The sequence below is a fragment of the Mustela lutreola genome, chromosome 10 (genome assembly GCF_030435805.1).
Source record: "Mustela lutreola isolate mMusLut2 chromosome 10, mMusLut2.pri, whole genome shotgun sequence".
In the NCBI taxonomy this organism is placed as follows: Eukaryota; Metazoa; Chordata; class Mammalia; order Carnivora; family Mustelidae; genus Mustela; species Mustela lutreola.
In genome coordinates this window covers 97,298,378-97,318,168 of record NC_081299.1, presented here as the reverse complement: position 1 = coordinate 97,318,168, position 19,791 = coordinate 97,298,378, and the positions used below count along the sequence as shown (strand labels likewise).

The 19,791-nt window shown below is 38.4% G+C and overlaps 2 protein-coding genes across 10 annotated transcripts in view; both read left to right on the top strand.

Annotated features, from left to right (window-relative positions):
* RSBN1 (round spermatid basic protein 1) overlaps positions 1 to 13,176 on the top strand; it is a 49,191-nt gene extending 36,015 nt beyond the window's left edge. Inside the window, exons 5-7 of the mRNA XM_059138359.1 lie at positions 6,428 to 6,595; positions 7,855 to 7,963; positions 8,603 to 13,176. Coding sequence (XP_058994342.1) covers positions 6,428 to 6,595; positions 7,855 to 7,963; positions 8,603 to 9,073 — 748 coding nt within the window. The 3' untranslated portion in view covers positions 9,074 to 13,176. The remainder of the gene's footprint in view (positions 1 to 6,427; positions 6,596 to 7,854; positions 7,964 to 8,602) is intronic.
* Positions 13,177 to 15,335: 2,159 nt separating this feature from the next.
* The window catches only part of PHTF1 (putative homeodomain transcription factor 1), a 73,481-nt gene continuing 69,025 nt past the window's right edge, over positions 15,336 to 19,791 (top strand). For 7 of the 9 annotated variants that reach the window (XR_009345004.1, XR_009345001.1, XR_009344999.1 and 4 more), the window contains exons 1-3: positions 15,336 to 15,521; positions 15,838 to 15,912; positions 16,566 to 16,622. Coding sequence is in view for 1 of the 9 variants with exons in the window: in XM_059135307.1 (XP_058991290.1) it covers positions 15,868 to 15,912; positions 16,566 to 16,622 (102 nt within the window). In the remaining 8 variants the exon portion in view is untranslated. Of the gene's footprint in view, positions 15,522 to 15,836; positions 15,913 to 16,288; positions 16,334 to 16,565; positions 16,623 to 19,791 lie in introns of those variants that run through there. The other 2 variants (XR_009345003.1, XR_009345005.1) reach the window with 2 other exon arrangements.

The following is a 19,791-nucleotide window of genomic DNA, read 5'->3' as shown; positions in this document are numbered from 1 at the left end:
TATTTTGCTGCAGGGAAAGATGATAGGATTATCAATAAAGTAAATTTGAGTGCAAAAATATATATTATGTGGGTAAAATTCTATTAGAATAGAAAGAAGAACTTAGGGAGAAAAGGAAAAATGTACAGCTCCCAACCATCAAGAACTCGTCTGAATTTTTAAAATGGATGATGGTGGCTCTCAAATCATTAAGGTAATTAGGTTCCACTAATGTCATGTAAAACATGACAGTTTTGTTTGTGAATGTTAGTATTTGTCAGGATTCACATTATTTGCAGCTGACATTTTTGATGGAAAATTTTAGATGTCAACACAAAAAGATGTGTAAAGGAGCCCACCTGGTCCCAGGGGGTCAGGACAGAGCTGGAAAGGAGATAGCCAGTGTTCAAAGATCAAGAAGAGGGTGTTCTAGGAGGAGTCTGTTCCCTGAGTCCTGGGATGGCTGGCCTTGGCCCGGTACACACGGCCTGGCTCGTGGGGCCGTGCTAGCTGAGTATACCCTAGTGGACTTCTGCTTGCTTAGCACTGGACATGGCCCCGCAGCCTGACCCCTTCCTGAAGGGAGGAGGTGGTATCTCGGCCTCCCGGGGTTAGTGTCAGGAGTCGGTTGTCAAGAATTAGGAGCCCTGAAGGAGGATAGGATGTTTGGTTCCCATACAGCTAAAGTCCCCAGGAGCTGACCTGGTGCCCTGCCTTTCTAAGCCAAGTCTTGCTTCAATTCTTTGAAGCACCCCAGCATCCTTCCAATAAATGCCTGCCCTTTATGGCCTGCAACTGGAGGAACTGCAACTAGCACACCTACTGAAGGAATCCTCCTGCTCCCCACCCCACCCTGCCCCACGCTGCTGCGGCTGCTGAAAATGACTGAGGTCATGGAGCAGAGTGAGCCTGGAGAGGGTACAGTCATCCCACCTCCACAAAGTGACAGACATCAAAGATCGAAAGATCTCCGTGTGCCTAAGACTGTCTACCCTCCACCGTTGACGACTAACCATGGCAGCCTGACTGCCTTCCCAATCAAGCTCCCACAGAAGCCCACATGTCCAGCAGGTTCTGGAAGTCCTGAGACTCTGCCATCATTTACCCCAGCAAAGGGGTATTCGGCTCCAGCCCAGAGCTGGGTGTTGTATTGGGAGCTGTGAACAGCGCAGAACCAAACAAGCTGGCTCCAGGGCCAAAATCAGGGCTGGGTTCCCCAAAAGGCAGACTAAGGAAGTGTCTGGGTCACCAGCAAAGAAGAGGCACCAAAAACAAAAGAATCAAGAAAAAAAAATATCGGAAATAGTTTGACATTTGATTTTTTTTAAGTAGTCCTCATGAGAAAAGTCAAAATTTTGTTGTACTTTCTTAACGTTTTTTTTTTTTTTTTCCTGATTGGATTTTGCTTTTGCTGTGAATCACGTGGCGGGGGTGGTGCATCAGCCTGCTTGCATGTGTCTCCATTCAGTCCTGGCAAATGTCACTGCATCTACCTCACAAAGATCTAACTGAAGACTAGCAGAAGGGGCTGACTTAGGAGAGACCCCTCCTCATTATAGTTGAGACGACTGGGGTTGAACACGGTTCTGACCACAAGGTGGCAAAAGAGTATATGACACTTACTTGAACATGTTTTGTACATTTCTCTAAAACTATTGGTTTATATCCAAATACACTCTAAAAATATTTTTCACCAATTCTTTTTAATGTAAATTGCTTCCAGTTTTTCAATGTAAATAGGACTTTGACAAACATGACAGTAATATGTTGGAGCCAGGCTCTCAGGGCCAATTCCACAGTGAACGAGATCACATTAGTTGCTTGATATTGACCATGTTGGGAGTATTTATACCACGGAAATAGGCAGCCGTAAACAGCCATATTCCCCTGAAGCCAGTTGTTAGGAATGTATAACACATCAGTGATTGTAGGTAGCTGGCTGGCTGGCTGGTAGGTAGGTGGATCTATCTTTGTGCATATGCATGTTCATTTCTTGGTGGACATTTTAAAGGTTCAGAGTATATACACATTTCTAAATTGATCCAGAAGTGTACCAATATATACTCCCACCCAAATAATAAGACGGTACCCCTTTCCCCATGCCCCTCCATTAATATTTTTTTAAACTTTGTTACTCTGATTGGACAGAGATGATTCATTTTAATTAATTCTTCTTTGAGGGGTTTGTAGTTCTTATTTTGTGATTCCCTTTTCATTTTCATTTAAAATTCTCTCTCTTTTTTTTAATGACTGTTAACTTATTTTGTGTGTTGCAGATTTTCCTGCTCATTTTTTTTTCTTTCAGTTTCAGGTTTTCCTTTACTCACCGTTTTGGTGTTTTTGTTTGTTTGTTTTGTTTTGTTTCCCTCTCAGTTTATTTTTCTTTGCACACAGATCTGTCTTTTCCTCTGCGGTTTCTCTCCTGGTGGCCAACTTAGAAACGTCCTTTCTCATTCAGTATTACAAAATATTCATCTACATTTTCTCCTGGTACATTCATGATTTTAGTATTTACAGGTTTTACTTCCCTGGTATTGGTTTCAGGACAGAATGAGGCATTCATTTTTTCTAAGTAGTTAGGCAGCTGTACCAACATCATTTACTTTATAATTTATTTTTTCTCTACTAATCTGAGGGGCTGTCAAATTTTATTTTTATTGGGGTTAAATATTCTTGAGTGAGGCATTCAAAAGTACTTTGAATTAGAGTGAATAAATCGGAACTTAAACATTAATGTCATCATCTTTTGTTAATGAGAACTCTTTATTGCTGAAAATGATGGAATCAATGTGAGAAGCTATCTAGTTATCAAGGGCACTGCTAATGAAGATGATCTTTGAATTTATGAACTTTAAAGTTAAGTACATGCACAGGGTTTTAAAAAATCAAATGGTACAGTAGGTTTTATAATGAAAAATTCTGGCCACCTTTCCGTCCAGAGGCAAACATGTTTTTACCAGACAATAAAGACAATTTCTGTTTTTAATTTTTGTTTTAAGACTGTGGCAGGAAACTTGTCAATTTCTTGGTATGATAAATGGGGACTTCTTCCTATTCTCCAAACAGTTAAATGACCCTTTCTCTCCACTTAAATATCCCTTTCTTTACCCTCTTCTTCCCCCTTTCAACTTTTTGCCAGATGTGGTTACACATTATTGAGGTTAATTCATATTCTGTTTTAAAACCATAATTAGGTTTTATATGCTTTGTCAATAGGTGTAGTCTACAGTTTGAAAGTCAGTAAACGGCATTTATATAATATTATGGGAAGGTAAGTTTATTGCAGACCTAACCAGTAGGCTAAAAATTTGTATTCTAAAGTTCAATGTTATGTTAACATTCAAAGGGATACTATACAAAAGGATCTTTCGTTCCTATATTTCATCTAGATATTGAAAGTCATGCACAGTTCAATTGATTTCATGTTTGGATTGTGCTTTTTTTAAAGACAATTGTTCTATTTTCCCTGCAGTTTCTGATTTACCCCTGTTTTGAAGGGGGACATATACTTTGCTTGACCATATCCCTAATATTTTGTGTTCTCTTTTTTGCTTCACATACATTTCTTCTAGAATCATACTTTCTACTCTATGACTATGACTTTGGCTTTTTAAATTAGTCTTTTTTGGGGCACCTGAGTGGCTCAGTGGGTTAAGCCGCTGCCTTCGGCTCGGGTCATGGACACAGGGTCCTGGGATCGAGTCCCGCATCGGGCTCTCTGCTCAGCAGGGAGCCTGCTTCCCTCTCACTCTCTCTGCCTGCCTCTCTGCCTACTTGTGATCTCTGTCAAATAAATAAAATCTTTAAAAAAAAAAATTAGTCTTTTTTTTTTTTTGAGAATATTGATAGTTACCTTGGATTCTCTGCTTTTATCCTATCCTCAAGAATCCAGAATTTTAATAATGTTGCCTACTCTAGCACATCATTTTTTTTTTTTTAACCTGGAAATCTTTTAGATCTCTGTGTTCTCTTCAATGTGAAAAGCTTTACTTCACCATTATCAACCTAGGACTTCCTGCTTAATGCGTTTCTGCATTAACCTACATTTGTCTTCTTCCTAGGCTTATTTCCTTCTCTTGCTTTAGCACAGTCTTAAGTAATATTCTAACAAAAGGAAGGTATTCTGAGTCATTATATGTCTGAAAATATTTTTCTCTCATTAAATAGGATTGATAGTTTAACTGGATTCCATAGGATGTATTTTCTCTTAAAACTTCTAGCATTGCTCCCAATGTCTTCTGGTGTGTACTGTTGTTCATGAGAAGTCTTAATGCCACTGTAATTTGGGGGTTTTTTGTAGGTAATCTTTTTTCATTTCTTCTCTGAAAGTTGAATTTCACAATGACGTACTTGGGTCTTCCATTCTTATTCTTATGTTTAATCCTTTTTGTTGTTTGGTAGGTCCCTTAAATTTTAAAGATTCATGTCTCCTTTTCAGGGGATTTTTCTTTCTTGTTTTGGTTATCTTTTTATTTTTCTCTGTTACTTCTTTTGAAACCACTGTTGGTTGAGTAATAGATCTCTCATTTTGATTATCCTCATACTTATTATTTTTTTTTTTGCTTTTAATTTTGGGACATTCGCTTGAGTTTTGTCTTTTAATTTTTCTTTTGAATTCTTATATTTCAGCATTGTTTATTTTGGTCTTTGTCAGGCTGCTACAGGCTATCTTCAGATAGTTGGTGATTTGTGGTTGACACATATTTAGAAATAAAACATTGGGCTTACTGAGCATTCTATTTATATTTTAGTGAGGCTTATCACAAGGTAGGTTTCATTATAGAGTTAATAGGCATAGAACTGGAAATTAAAGGATATGTCCACATGCACGAGGATTACATTAGTTCTATTAATATGGTAAGTTCAGTGTGTTTAGAGAAGAATACGAAGGGTTTTTATTGTTGTTGTTGTTTTTTCTGAAAGTTTATCAGGATGCTTTGGCTACAGACAACAAAAATTTTGATTCAAATTGGTTCATTAAAACAAAATGTTATCCCGTGTATCAGGTGGTCCAGAAGCTTAGCTCTAGGTACTATATATATATATATATATTTGTATTTATATACGTATATGGTCAGTGACTCAGTACATTCATCAAGGAATCAGGTCTTTTCCTTTGGTCTGCTTTGTCATTCTCTTTGCCTGGGCTTTGTACTCACAGTGGTTTTCTTTATGGTTGCTGGATGACTAGTACGGTTCTAGGTATCACATACGGATCTGGTTATATGCAATAGAAGAGAAAACTATCTTTTCTTTTACTTCTCTCTTAGGGTCTAGGAAACTTCTCAGAAGTCTGCTGATTGCCTCTCTTAACTGCTGCCCAGAGTCATTTCATGCCCATTTTTCAATCAGTCACTGGCAAGGGGAATGCACTTACCACCATTTGTCAAGATTCATTAGGATCTGCCTCTGAAGCTCGTAAATGAGGTCCTTTATAGGGTAGGAACAGATACTCAGTGAGAATCAGTGTTTTGTCAGGGAAATAAATATGAGAGATGGATGTAGGGTGCATCAGTCATAGTCTTTTCGTGGGGGTAGATGCCTGACCTTATTTTATCCATAGGGGTGGCAGGTGACTGGTTTATTTACAGAATTTCACTTTAGTTCCCCCCTTTCTCAGCCTTACCTCATTTCTATCTATTATCATTATACCTGGTCCCCACCCCACCCATCTGCCACCCACCTTTGCCTCTTGGCAAAGGTCTTTTGGGCAGGCCAGCTGCCTTTTTAGTTGCCATTCCTTTCATGTGTATTCTAGACCTGTGGCTTTCTCTGCTCAGTTTTATTAGTCCAAGACACTTGTAATCATTTTCCACCTACCAGAAATTTGTTGATATTGTTCATTAACTAATTCATTTCTTTTGTTGGTTCTTATTCATTCCTTTACTGTCACCTTTAGATTACTATATTTAGAAATTTTTGAGTATGTAAAAAAAGCAGAAGAGAATATAAGGAATTCTCATGTATTCAGTTCATAGCCAGTTCTGTTTCATCTGTACTCCCATCCATTCGTGCATTTCCTTTCTCTCACCCCTACCATATTAGTTTGAAGCCTCTTACTTTAAGATTTTAATGTAGAAGGAGATCAAGTACATTCTCAGTTTGCCATCTTGAATCAGGTCTAGTAGAATGTTTCGAGGGTTAAGATGGCTCGGGGTAGAGAAACATACAGCCTTGAATTTTGAATTGTGTTTTCCGAGTTTAGTTTTAGAAAACTACATTTTATGTATTCAAATCAAAGATACAGCTTTTGTGTTACCATGACATCCTTAGGGAAGAAGGTAATCTCATTAAGCTTTGCAATATAATGTGTTAAATGCTCATGATCAGAATAATTGAATCCTTATTAGTCCTGGTCTTATTTAAAATTTGATATTTTAGCAGACTTTTTCACCTTATTGCTGTTAATACTTACCCCTGCTTTACTTCACAACCATATCAACTCCAGATCAATGAATGAAATTAAAAATCTCCAGTACCTACCTCGGACCAGTGAGCCCCGTGAAGTCCTCTTTGAAGACAGGACAAGAGCTCATGCTGACCATGTAGGTCAGGGGTTTGACTGGCAGAGTACGGCTGCTGTTGGGGTTTTGAAAGCTGTACAGTTTGGTGAATGGTAAGTTAAGGGAACTAAACTACAAGGTTGGTTAATGTTTGAGAAAATGTGGACTCAATTTAAACGGTTGGGGAGTAACTTTTTTTGAAATTGCGGTAAAATATACATAACAAAAAATGAAAAATTTTTTAAATGAAAAATCTTGCCATTTTAAGTGTACATTTCAGAGGCGTTAAGTATATTTACATTATTGTGAAGCAGACTTAGAGAACTTTTTGTCTTGTAAAACTGTTAACTCTATAACCATTAGACAATAACTGCCTTTCTCCTCTCTCCCCAGCTCCTGGTACCCTTCATTGTACTTTCTGTTTCTGTGAATTTGACTACTTTAAATACTTCATATAAGTGGAATCATACAGTAGTTTTTTGTGACTGGCTTATTTTTGTTAGCATAATATCCTCAGGGTTCATCCATATTGTAACAAGTGCTATAATTTCCTTCCTTTTATACATATACATTATATGTATATGGCATATTTTGTTTTCTCTGCATTCATTCCTCAGTGAGCACTTGGGTTGCTCCCATCTTTTGGCTGCTGTGAACAAGTATCTCTTCCTGCCTCTGCTTTCAGTCTTTTGGGTATATACCCAGAAGTGGAATTGCTAGATCATTTCATAATTCTATTTTCAATTTTTGGAGGAACTGCTATACTATTTTCAATAGTGGCTGCACCCTTTTACATTCAATTGGAACCAAAAGCTCAGAGCACTGAATTTAGCTTATTTTAAAACTGTTTTGTTTTTCATATTTATAACTTCAGGGCCTTCAATATTCCTATAGTTTGCTCTAACCTTTTTTAGAAGTAGAGTTCAATCATAGCTCGACAGTATTTCAAGTACATTGCTTAGCCTTTTTTCCCTCTCTCCTTTGGAAACTGAAGGCATGATATTTATGTGGCTGATCGGTTTTCTCTCCACTTTGTTCCATCCTGACGATGACATTACTGGTGGCCTGGAAATGGGGCAGAGAGTGGTGAGAGGATGCAGATGTAGCTAGTTTAGAATGAAACTGCTTTTAGTCATTGTTATTTTGATTTTGTAACAACTGATCTAGTTTTCATTTTTTAAAAAACAGCTTTATTGTTGTTTTATTTATTTTTTAACTCTTGATTAAAAAAGCAAATGTACACTCTATTTGTAGGAGCTGTGGGTATACTTCTAGGCTAGTAGTACCATTTCCAGGAATAGGAGAAATGAAATTTGACATCATCTTCCATTATGAGATGCATGTTTCTAAAATTTGATTTTGTTAATCTTAGGAGTGACCAACCTCGCATAACCAAAGATGTGATTTGTTTTCATGCTGAGGATTTTACTGATGTTGTACAGAGACTTCAGTTAGACCTTCATGAACCCCCGGTTTCCCAGGTAAAACTCTTGCTTTTTTATTACCTTTCGAGTGAGATAATAGAAATAAGTGCCTGTTACCCATTTTATTTTACATTTGATCTTATAGTTGGATACATGGGATGGCAAATTTAATTTTATTACTATTAAAAGATACGTGTGGAGTGTGTCAGAAAGTCATTAAAACAAGCTTCCCAAGCAGAATGCTCGGCAGTCTTTAATCTTTGGAATGCCAGGTGGGCCCAGATGGCTAGAGGGTCTAAGCTGCTCAGTTCTGGCTGGAAGTAGTCTCAGCTGATAACCCCATTGTCCTGTGTGTCCTTAACCTGCAGAAGGTTGAAGAACACAGGAGCAAGTAAATATTGCCCTTCTATGTGGCAGAGAATACATTATTGATACCTAGCTGGGTTTTGGAATAGTTGTTTAAATAATTCCTCAGGCCATCCTGAGTTTAACCTGTACTTTGTTACTAGAGAGGTAGAAAGTATGAGAAAAAGTGTTTCCCAAGCATTATAGGCAATTTCAGAAAGTTGTCTGTCACTTAGTATTGCTTGGCTTTAATTTGGCTCTACTACTGTTTCCTTGTATTCATTCTGATATTTTATTTGGCAAAATTATTACATATTTTAAAGTGTCATGCAACTTCTCTTTACTCTGCAGTGTGTACAGTGGGTGGATGAAGCGAAACTAAACCAAATGAGGCGGGAAGGCATTCGCTACGCCAGAATTCAGCTGTGTGACAATGATATTTACTTCATCCCTAGAAATGTCATTCATCAGTTCAAAACCGTGTCAGCAGTGTGCAGCTTAGCTTGGCATATAAGGCTTAAACAGTACCACCCGGTTGTGGAAGCCACTCACAACACAGAAAGCAGTTCTATGGTGGACTGTGATTTAACCGGAAAGCAAGAATTAGAAGTTGACTCGCAGTGTGTGAGGGTAAAAACTGAATCTGAGGAAACATGCAGAGAGATGCAGCTTTTGACAACTGCTTCATCATCCTTCCCTTCATCGGAACTTAAACTACAGCAAGATCAGATAACTCAGCCTATTCCAGTTTTAAAGGTGGAAAGTAGACTGGACTCTGACCAGCAACACAATCTACAGGAACATTCGAGCACTCCTGTGTGATATGTACATACTCAAACACATTTTTTAACTTTTTTAAATTTTGATGTGAAGTTATAGTTTTATAACTGGCTTAAGTTAAGTTTTATTGGAGAAATCTTGCCTATAATTCTATAAAGAGAAATGACATTCCACAAATGTCAAGCATATCTTTTTTACACAGATTATGCAAAGTTAAGAGTTGTATCTTATCCCGTTAGTACAGTATGTAATAGTGGGTCTGCTGCTACTTTCTGTTTTAAGGTGTGAGGTAACAATTCAATCTCTTCTTCAAATCAAACTGAGAATTCTCGGGAATAACAGATTCTTATTTGGTAAATTATTCACTTCCCTTAATTTTATCTTGCCTTGTCTCTTGCCATATTTGCTGTTTTTACGATAGAAGATCAGACTTATGCTTTGGTACTTGTGTCTTTATGACACAGTTTCAGTTTCTACAGTAAAGATGGCATAGGTTGCAAGAAAGAGTTCCTGCATCTTGTACATGGGCAAGTAAGTTCCAACCATAAAGAACAGGTAGTTTCTAAGGAAAATTCAGTGGCTCTCTGGTTTCTTAACAAAAGAGAAAGCACAGCACTTTCTGATCCAAACTGTCTTTTTTGTATCTGTTATTTAAAGCCCAGTGGATATTTCAATTAAAAATATCTAAAGATGAATAGTCCTTGGTCATTCATTTTCCATGGTTCATTAATCTCTTCCAGAATACATGGTAACTATGGAAGATAATTGGATAAAGAGATAATGTTGACATGATACTCTATCATTCTGCTACCTAGCATTCTCACACATTGTGTGGATACTTTTGTTTCCTAAATTGATCACGAGTATCAAACTTAGAGAATGATATCAATCTTTCTGATGAGGCTGCCATATTTTGTGCATGAAACTTAGGAAAAACTGTTTTTGTCATTTGGCATCAACCTCTTCATGATAAAGATCTGTTGAGACACTTAATTCACAGTTTGAACTGGTGAATACTTGGGTTTATTTACTATTATTCTGTGTTGCTATGGCCTAATAAAGAATATGGCACTAGACTTCATCCTAGAGCTTCAGGTAACCTACTGCTTAGTAGGCACAGTTCATATAGCTAGTGTGGTCTTAACTTCCTATTATTTTAGAATGTTAACATGATACACATTTCACTTTCTCTTAGTTAATAATATAATAGGCCTTTTGTTCATTAAAGGAAGAGTATTCCCCACACCTAAGACCAGATTCTTGTATCTACCTGGTTATTGTGCAATTTGGAGATTTTTTTTCCTGGAGGGTGAGATTTGGAATATTTACATTAACATAGGCAAAAAAGATGCTGCTTTATTATGTCTGTCACCATGAAAACTTTAGCTGCATCTTTTAAAATATCAAATATGAATTTTCTCTAAAATATTCTGAAATAGGCTAAATCTTATATAAATATTACGTTGTGCAATATTGTTGTGTAGTTAAATGCATATTAGCAAAGTATAGAGGTCACTGTGTAAACCGATAGAAAAGTAACCATCAGCAAATACTGCAGTGATTAGTTAGAATCTGTATTATTCCTTATATATATGTATATGTATGTATTCTCTGTTACAAAGGATGAAGACAAATAGAGAAACATTTCAGTGTAAACCATTTATGAATTGGAAGTGATGTTGGTTTTAGTTATCTTTGTAAATAAGGTAATTAGAATGGTATGAAAAGTAATGTGATTATTGCAGGGGTGTTTTAAAATCTTGGGTATAAATTCTAGGGTAAATTCTAGTTTATCAAGACTAGTTTTTAAAGGGACCTGCCTTTGAGGGTGTTTTTTGTTATTTTGGAGGGGGGAGGGGTTAATCACAAAAGTATGTGGATTTGGGTTTTCTTGTTTTTGTTTTTCTGTCCAGAAGAATTTCATAGAGCTTTAGTAGGCTGTGCAAAGTAGAATTCTTCTCAGGCAACATTTGCTTTTTAAAATAATCATGAAGAACAAGGTTGTTAAAGCAAAAACTTTTTTTATTTTTATTTTTCTTGTCTTCCAAGATCCGATTTCCCCATTTCCCACTTGCCATCCAGCAGATGCCATCTGTCATCTAAGCTGGTCATTACTAATAAACAAGGAGACTGTCTCCTGACAGCCAGCACTGTGTATAATCACTCAGGAACCAGCGGATCTGCAAAGACCTACAATCAAAAGCAAATCCCCATTTTCCTTTTATAAACATTCTACCCTCACCTCCAATATAAACACATTAAAAGAGTATACAAATGTTTAAAATCATGTACTAATAAATTCATTGTATGTTAGAATTGCAATAGAATGGAGAGAGAAACATTTAGCTAGTAATGTATCTGGAAACTGAATGTCCTATGTGAGTATTAGATTTAATAGCATGCTTTAAAGACTGATGAATATAAAGCTCAAGTTTTGAGTTCCTTACTGCTTTCAAAGTTGTATCCTAGTTGAGTGATACAAATGATTGCAACTTTTCTAAATCTTGAAATTATTTGGTTTGGTGGAGTTGAGGCATGGAGCAATCTGGCGTCTTCTGATTTGTAAAGTAGTGATGGCAGTGAAGTTGTAACTGAAATTTAAGCTGATCTTCCTTTTTGGTATATTATCTGTTGTGCCAACTCTTTGAGATTACTTGCAGAATGTGGCTGTGAGTTTGAGTATTTTGTGGAGCAGAGGGAGATCTTAAAAATGTGCTTATGGAAAGGACCCAATAAATGAATATTCCTAACTTAGTAACTAGAATGATTTTATGGTATTCATAAATAAGGATAAACGTCTTTTCCCCCTGCCCCAGAAGCATTCTGTAATTACCAAGATATGCTAGGAGTAGGATTATGATTCAGAGGTATCCCAAATTCATAAAGCAATAATAAAAACCTACATATTAGTTTTCCCCTCCAAAGTTTGAACTCTTTAAAAATGAATTCCTAAGCTTAATTGTACTTTTAATTTGCTTATTCAGTGCTTAGAATTTGTCTGACTGGTACTTTATTATTTTTAATTAAAAACGAGAGGTGCCCTTTCCCCTTGGAGAGTTGGAATATCAGTTGACTAATACTACAAGCTCTTGTGGGGGGAAATGGAGCTTGTCAAAACCCTTTACCAAACCTTAGGAAAAGATGTCTTGTAACACCTTGCGTCAGTCTTAATAGGTATAAAGTTCATACTTAATGCCTGGAGAAACTTTTGCTTATTGCCTTTCCCTCTATAAATAGTGTCTAGAATGAAAACTAATTTAGAAACAAGACTCCAAGATTCAAGAAAACCCTTAGTAAATATATTCTTGATCATTAATATTAGCCCATTATATTTTCATCTGTATTTGCCATTTAAAATTTATTTGCATTTATACCTTTAGGATAATTGAGTTTGTGTCTTTCTAATCTATTTTATCATTGCTACAGGTTTAAAAAAAAGAGCCTTTCACTAGTACATGGCAGAAATTCACATTTCTGCCAAGTTTTTTTTTAAACAAGTTGTAGCTGTATTTATTGGTCATGCAGTAAGTAGAGGAAATGTACAAGACAAATGTTTTTCTTTAGCACATAAGGGACCTATCCTCATCCTGAAAGTTTGTTGCTTTAAAAGCAAGTATCTCCATAAATATTATGGCCTTCCATTTTCTTCATAAATTTTTTATGATCCACTTGTGCATGTAGTTGAGACCACTGTCTCTTAATATAGCACTTTTCAATTCTCTAAAGAAATACTTATGTACTACTTCTATCACCTGTTGTAAATTTTCATGTAATAGTGTTTTCTGTGACTAAACTCCATTTTGATTGGCAGCTAAGACTTTTTTTTTCCTGTGGCTTTAATTTATCTAAGAGGTCTTTGCATATAGATGAAATGTATAATTTGCCTGGCGGACTATTTGCGTTGTGTGGCCTTAGTTTGTTTATTGACATTAACGAGTGTTTTAAAAAGGTTTTTAATGAATAGTCTTAAATCTAAATTTGTGTGAATAATAATCCTTTTAACACAGTGCTTTTTGTAGCTGTCTAAGTGTGTTAAATTGTTAAGCTATTTCTTTGTAAAATAGGACAATGGAATGCATAGAGGTTTTTTTTTTTTTCCCCTGTAAAGTATTTTTTTAATAAACAGAAGTCTGATTTGTCCTTTACTTATGTTTCATGAGAAAATGAATAGTGCATGTGAATTCTGGCTACCTGGAACCTGTTTTTAAAATATTAATCCCCCACTTTCTGTGTACCCTGACATCTCCTAATCTTTTAGAAAATCTTGTGACTTTTCCCTAAAGAAAAGGGGATGCATACAGAGATGCAACTAGTTTTGGGGACGAAGAAAAACTACACTTGGCATTTGTGGCACTTGTGCCTTCTGAGGCTTATATCTACTTGAGAGGACAATCTTAAATTTTTAATTTAAATTTAAATTTTTAATTTTAATTGATGTTGATATTTTTCAAAGTATGTGCAAACAGTGTTAGTTAATGAAGATGGTGATATATATTTTGGATGTATTAAGTGACACAGTGCAATGGATTTTTTTTCCCTCAGGAATTTTTGTGTGAACTTCTCTTTGAGATACTTAGTAAGTCCTGATAGACCTTGGTTGTGATTAGGAAACAAGAAGAGTAACTGTCAAGGGCCAGGCACTTTCTAGGAGGGTATCTCATTTAATCTTCACAGCCTTTAGTATTTAGTACGAAGATAACAATAAATACAGGTGAGAAAATAGGCTTGTTAGGTCGAATAAGTTGCATAAGATCACAGTTCTTTAACTGAAGCAGTTAAAGCAGCAGTTCTTGGTTCAAAGCCCATGCAGTGCTCAGTGGCAGCCTCAGAAAGCATTGAGAACTTGGTAAAAAGGGTCACCCAGAAGATGATTTGCTACTTCCTACTATTCCAAAATGCAACTTACTGATTTCAATTCTTCCATGAACCCCCCCCCCCCAAGTGTCTGAGCACTAAGCAGTGAAGTAAAATGTAATTTGTCTTAAAGCAGATATTTAGATACACAGGGATGACCTTTTTCATTTGTCATTTATCTGTTTTTAAGTTGGCCATTTTTTCTGAAACCCAATAGAATTAAAGGGAAGAGCTGTCAGGAAGCAAAACCATAAGTGTACAATATAAAAAATAATTTAAGCCCGGGTGAAATAATTTTTAATTAATTCTGTGGGATTTACTTTTACTCCTTAGTGGCTTTTTTCTTTCAGTAAAATGGGCCCTCACCTTACCCCGATTTAATATGTTTTTAAAACCTAGAACCACATTTCTTAGGCTTTCTGAAGTGGTAACCCGTGTGACCCTTATCTGTTACTAGCTTTACCTGACTCAGATGCTTCATGCTGAGCATGCATGGACACTGCTTCAAGTGGAGTGGGAATGGCCGTTAGGCGTCAGTGTTCCATGAATGGCCAAAAAAACCAAAAACCGAAAACAAAAACCCGTGCAGTATAGAGGACGAGAGCGGCTTAAAATCTTGCTAAGGTACTCTTAAATTTTCATTTAGAGCGCAACCATTCCATTTATCCTGACCTCAATCAGCCCGGACAAGAGGAAGCAAGTCCCTAAGCCGCAGCCCACCTCGCCCCTTCGTCCCAGGACAGCGTAAATTCAGAACATCTGTTCATTTAGTCAAGAACCTATGAGCCAGGCCCCAGGCTAGGCCCCAGGCTCGCTCTGCACGGAGCCCACAGCCCTTTGGGGAAGACGGATAGTAAATACTGAAGTACAAAGAAACCTGTAAAACAAAGATAAGTCTTACAAAGGAAGGAACTGGGAGCTATTAGAGCACCAAGACCGACCCCCTTTAGATCGATGGCTGGGGAAGTCATTTCTCAGGAAGTGACCTGGAGGCTGATCCGAGGTAGCTCCAGTGGCTCCCAACCACTCCATGCCCGGCCGGGCCTGGGCGGGGGCGGAGCCACTTTAGCACCAAAACCCGGAAAGCGGAAGCCGCTGCGGGGCTGCACCGTGGTCTGCAGCGCGGCCCTCGCCCAGCTCTCCGCTGGCTGAGTCACGGCCCGCCGGCCGGCCCGGCCTAGTAGGACGCACGCTCGCCGCCCCGCAGCCGCTGCCTCCCGCGCCGGGCGGCCTTCGCCCCTCACCCGAACAGCCGGCACTGAGTCTTCCGCCATTGCCTTAGCCTACTCTGGCGGCGGGCGAAGACCTCCTTCACTTTTTATCCCCCTCCTTTCCCAGTTCATTGTTCGCTTCTGGGGGGGAGGGGCGGGGGACCGTCTGGTGACCCTGTAGGTCGGGCTTGGAGGGCGCCGGGTCTGCGGCAACAGAGTGCCCTCCTCTGGGCGCTGGGCAGCCGGCTGCCCCCGAGGCCCGGGCGGCCTCCGCGGTCTCCATGGTAACGGCCGCTCTGGCGTCTCCGCCTCTGGGGGAAGATGCAGCCTGCCGGGCCCGCCATCTCGCCCCCGGCCTCATGGCGGGGCCGGGGCCACTGAGGAGGAAGGTCCCGGCCACCGGACTGCGGGGCAGCGGGCACCAGGTGAGAGCCGGACGCCGGCGAGCGGAGGAGGGGCGTGCAGCTCAGCTGCAGCCAGCACCCCTTTCCCTGCCCTGCATCCCTCAACACACTCGCACCAAATATCGCAGAGAGGCTTCTCGGGGCGCCACTGCGCCAGAGGTTTTTGGTTTGCTTCTGTTTTTGTCTTTTTTTTTTTTTTTTTGTCCTGGCAAACAGCCGGAGAGAGACAGTCAGCAGCTCATGGAGAGGCTGAGAGAAGCGATTTTGGCGTTCTCCCCAAACTGGGAGAGCACCTTTCAGCAACTGGACTCACCGACTGGTTTTCCTTCATTTTCAGTGAAATCCCATTCCCTGCCTGGAGACACAGATGGCCTCAAATGAGAGAGATGCTATATCGTGGTACCAAAAGAAGGTAATATCTTTTTTTTTTGGGGGGGGGGGGGTAAAGCATCGTTCCTTCCAAAAGCTCCCGCAAAGAATATCCCGTTAGTTTCTCTTAGGCTTGGTAGTGCCAGGAATTCCTACATGGTATTTTTCAACTTACATGGAAGACCTGATGCACAAGGTCATTAGGTCTTATAAACTCAGTTCCACGTCCCCGAATAAGATTTTCTAGTCTCCTCCCTCCTCCAGATCGTATCACAGTGCTGTGCTACAGCAAGGCTTTGAAAGTTCGCTTCTGATCAAACTGCTGGGTTTTTTTAGACCTGAAACTTTTATCTTCACAGCTCAGATTGATACTGTCAACAGTCTTATTGAGCTGCCTGTTACCTCTTATTCCTCTCTAGTTTTCCTACTGATGTTTTCCTTACGAAGTGGAAATGTCTTGTAAGGTAATAATTTGAAATATTTTGGACATAGCTTTTTAACTTACCTTTAGATACAGCCGCTTTAGAATTTTGAAGGAAACGGCCCTTGGAAACAATAATTTATTCTAACCTCAGAGAATCATAATCATTTCCAGATAGCCTATTGATACTTAATAGTTTCATGATTTGTGTGAGATTTTACCTCAATGGAAGGATTTATCCTTTGCAACATTTAATAGCCTGCTCCCTGTTTCAGATTGGAGCATATGATCAGCAGATCTGGGAAAAGTCAATCGAACAGACTCAGATTAAGGTAAATTGATTTCTTTGATTCTAGCTTTGTTTTGCTGAATTAATGTGAAGATTGGATTGCACTTTTTATAAAATCTGCCCTTATCCACCAACTGTGGCTATTCTTTATTCTTTGGCATTTCTAAGGAAGACAACATTGCAAGCAGAATGACAAATGACAATTGACATTTGGCCTCAGTATCAGGGAAATAGAAAGAAGTGGTTGCTCTACGATGAATTAGAAAGCAAATGTCCCCTGTAAAGGGGGCTGTGGCTGCTTAATGCTGGTCAGCTTTAATCTTGGGCAATGCAGCCCCGGAACTGCCAGAGCCTCAGAGTTTTCAAGAGAAGCTGGGAAGATGCATTTTAATGTGAAATATCCAGATTTTTTTAGAGTGTCTTCCCTTCTCCCACATTTCCTCCTCCTCCTCTTCCACCTCATTCTTCTCTCTCTCTTTTTTTTTCTTCTTTCTCCTTTTTCTCTTCCTGTGCAAGCCAAATCAAATCCATTTGTGACCTGAATCACTTTTTCAATTACTGGTTTAGTGTATGGTCTTAAGTTTTCAAGGCTTTCAGAACTGAGCAGATTCATAGGGTAATTTTATTTTAACCAACCAAAAACTGACATGGATTCAGAATGCAAGTTTATTAATTTATAGTAGTGCAGGGAAGGATTAAACAATGTTCCAAAGTCAGGGTTGTGGGCTCAACATGTGCTGGGGAGACGGAACGATGGTGCAGATTTAGTCATGGGAAGGTTGCTTGGTGGCTGTATGTGTTGGATAGTCTTGAGAGATCCGGAAAAGCCTGAAGACCATCCCTGCCCTTAAAAGAATGTCTCTCTATATTGACTTTAATACTTAGATCTATGGATTCAGGGTCTCACTTCTTTGGAAAGTGCTGAATAATGGCTGGCAGATTCTTGTTTTTGGACCTTGCTATTTTAAAGATTTACTGCAGACCCTTTCTTAACACTTAAAAAAAATGTATTACACCCACACATACATATCATTTAATAGTTCTGTTTATCTCTAAGTCACATTGATTGGACTGAGGCCTTTAAATCTTGGGTGGAATATATTTAGCCAACACTTGTAGGGTGCATTCTTTTTATGGGTCAGTCAACTCACGAGTTTTTGGAACTACATGATACATGGCTAACTTTCACAAAATTGTACAGTCCTTGATTTTTCTATATTGAAGGGACATGGGGTAGGATGAATAACACCCACATTTTATTTTGTAACTCTCTAAACCCTGTTCTGTTAGTCTTTGGGGGTTGCTGTAAAGTACTGATGGTAAGGTGTAATGGAAAGAGCATAGAACTCGGAGTTAGATCTTCCTTTTTGTTATCTCTAGCCTCGTGATCTGAGCAGCAGTGTAGTTTTCTTGAGTTTTAGTTTCCTTATCTTTAAGAAGATTCTATTTACTGCTATAAACTTGCCTTACCTTCTTCTGCTGCCCAACTAAAGATTTTCTTGTCTCTTAATTCCATGCCATTTTATGCTTACCTACCTTTTAGTAAACCATATCAAAGTTACTTGTTAACCTGTGCATCTTCATAGGCCTCGAGGGTAGGAATTGTGTTGGTATTACATTCTTAGACTGTCTTGCTTCATACTAGGAACTCGGTGTCTGTTGCTGTGCTTAATTAACACTACCTGTTATGTCTGTTTTTATTCATTATTCTGTCATAAGGTAATCTACCTAATAACTCCTTAATGTATACTTGTAATTTAGCAGCAGTGGAAAGAATAAAATTAAAGACAACTCTAAAGAATTTGCTGAGCTGATGTACCAATGTTCTAGGTGCTTAAGAATATAGCAAACAAGAGACAACCTGCATTTCATTGTCTAATGGTGGTGAGAGAGAAACCGAGATATCTTTTTAAATATGTTTAAGTCTAAATATGTTTAAGTCTTAGACAAATATTGACCAAAGTGTAGGATACAAAGTATTTAGTGCAATTTAAAAACAGAATATACAAATATAAATTTTAAAAAAATCAAAATTAATGAGCAATATTAACTTGAGATCACCTACAGTAAAATTAGAAATTACATAATAAAAATACAGTTCGAGTCAAGAATATACAATGGGGAAAACACAGCCTCTTCGGGGCACCCAGGCAGCTCAGTTGGCTAAGTGACTGCCTTCAGCTCAGGTTATCATCTCAGGGTCCTGGGATGGAGCCCCACGTTGGGCTTCCTGCTCAGTTGGGGAGTCTGCTTATTCCTCTGCCCCTTTCCCTCCTCCTGCTCATGAATGCTTGCACACTCTCTCTCTCTCTCTTTCTCAAATAAGTAAATAAAATCTTAAAAAAAAAAAGAGAGACACTCTTCAACAAATGGTACTGGGAAAACTGGACAGCTGCATGCAAAAGAATGAAATTGGACTACTTTCTGTACCATACACAAAAATAAGATGCATTAAAGATCCAAATGTGAGACCTGAAAACTTGAAACTCCTAGAAGAAAATAGCCAGTTATTTCTTTGACATTGGTCATAGAAATTCTAGATATGTCTTCTCAGGCAAGGGAAACAAAAACAAAATTGAGCTATTGGGACTACACCAAAATAAAAAGCTTTTGCTCAGTGGAGGAAACCATCAGCAAAACAAAAAGGCAATCTACTGAATGGGAGAAAATATTTGCAAATGATATATCCATTAGAGGTTAATATCCAAAAAACTCATATAATTCAAGACTAAAAAAAACAAATGATCTGATTAAAATGGGCAGATGACCTGAATAGATACTTGTCCAAGGGGAGGACATATAGATAGCCAACAGATGCATGAACAGAAGCTCAACATCACTCATCATTGAAGCCATGATGAGATGTCACCTCGTACTAGTCAGAATGGCTAAACTCAAAAACACAAGAAATAACAAGCACTGGTGAAGATGTGGAGGAAAAGGAAATCTTGTGCACTGTTGGTGGGAATGTGAATTGGTGCAGCTGCTGTGGAAAACAGGATGGAAGTTGCTCAAAAAATTAAAGAATTATTATATGATCTAGTAATTCTACTACTGGGTATTTACCTAAAGAAAACAAAAACACTACTTCAAAAAAGATATTTGCACCCCTATGTTATTGCAGCATCATTGACAATAGCCAAGATACAGAAGCAACCTAAGTGTCTGTCAGTAAATGAATGGATAGAGAAGTGGGGTGTGTATATAGATAT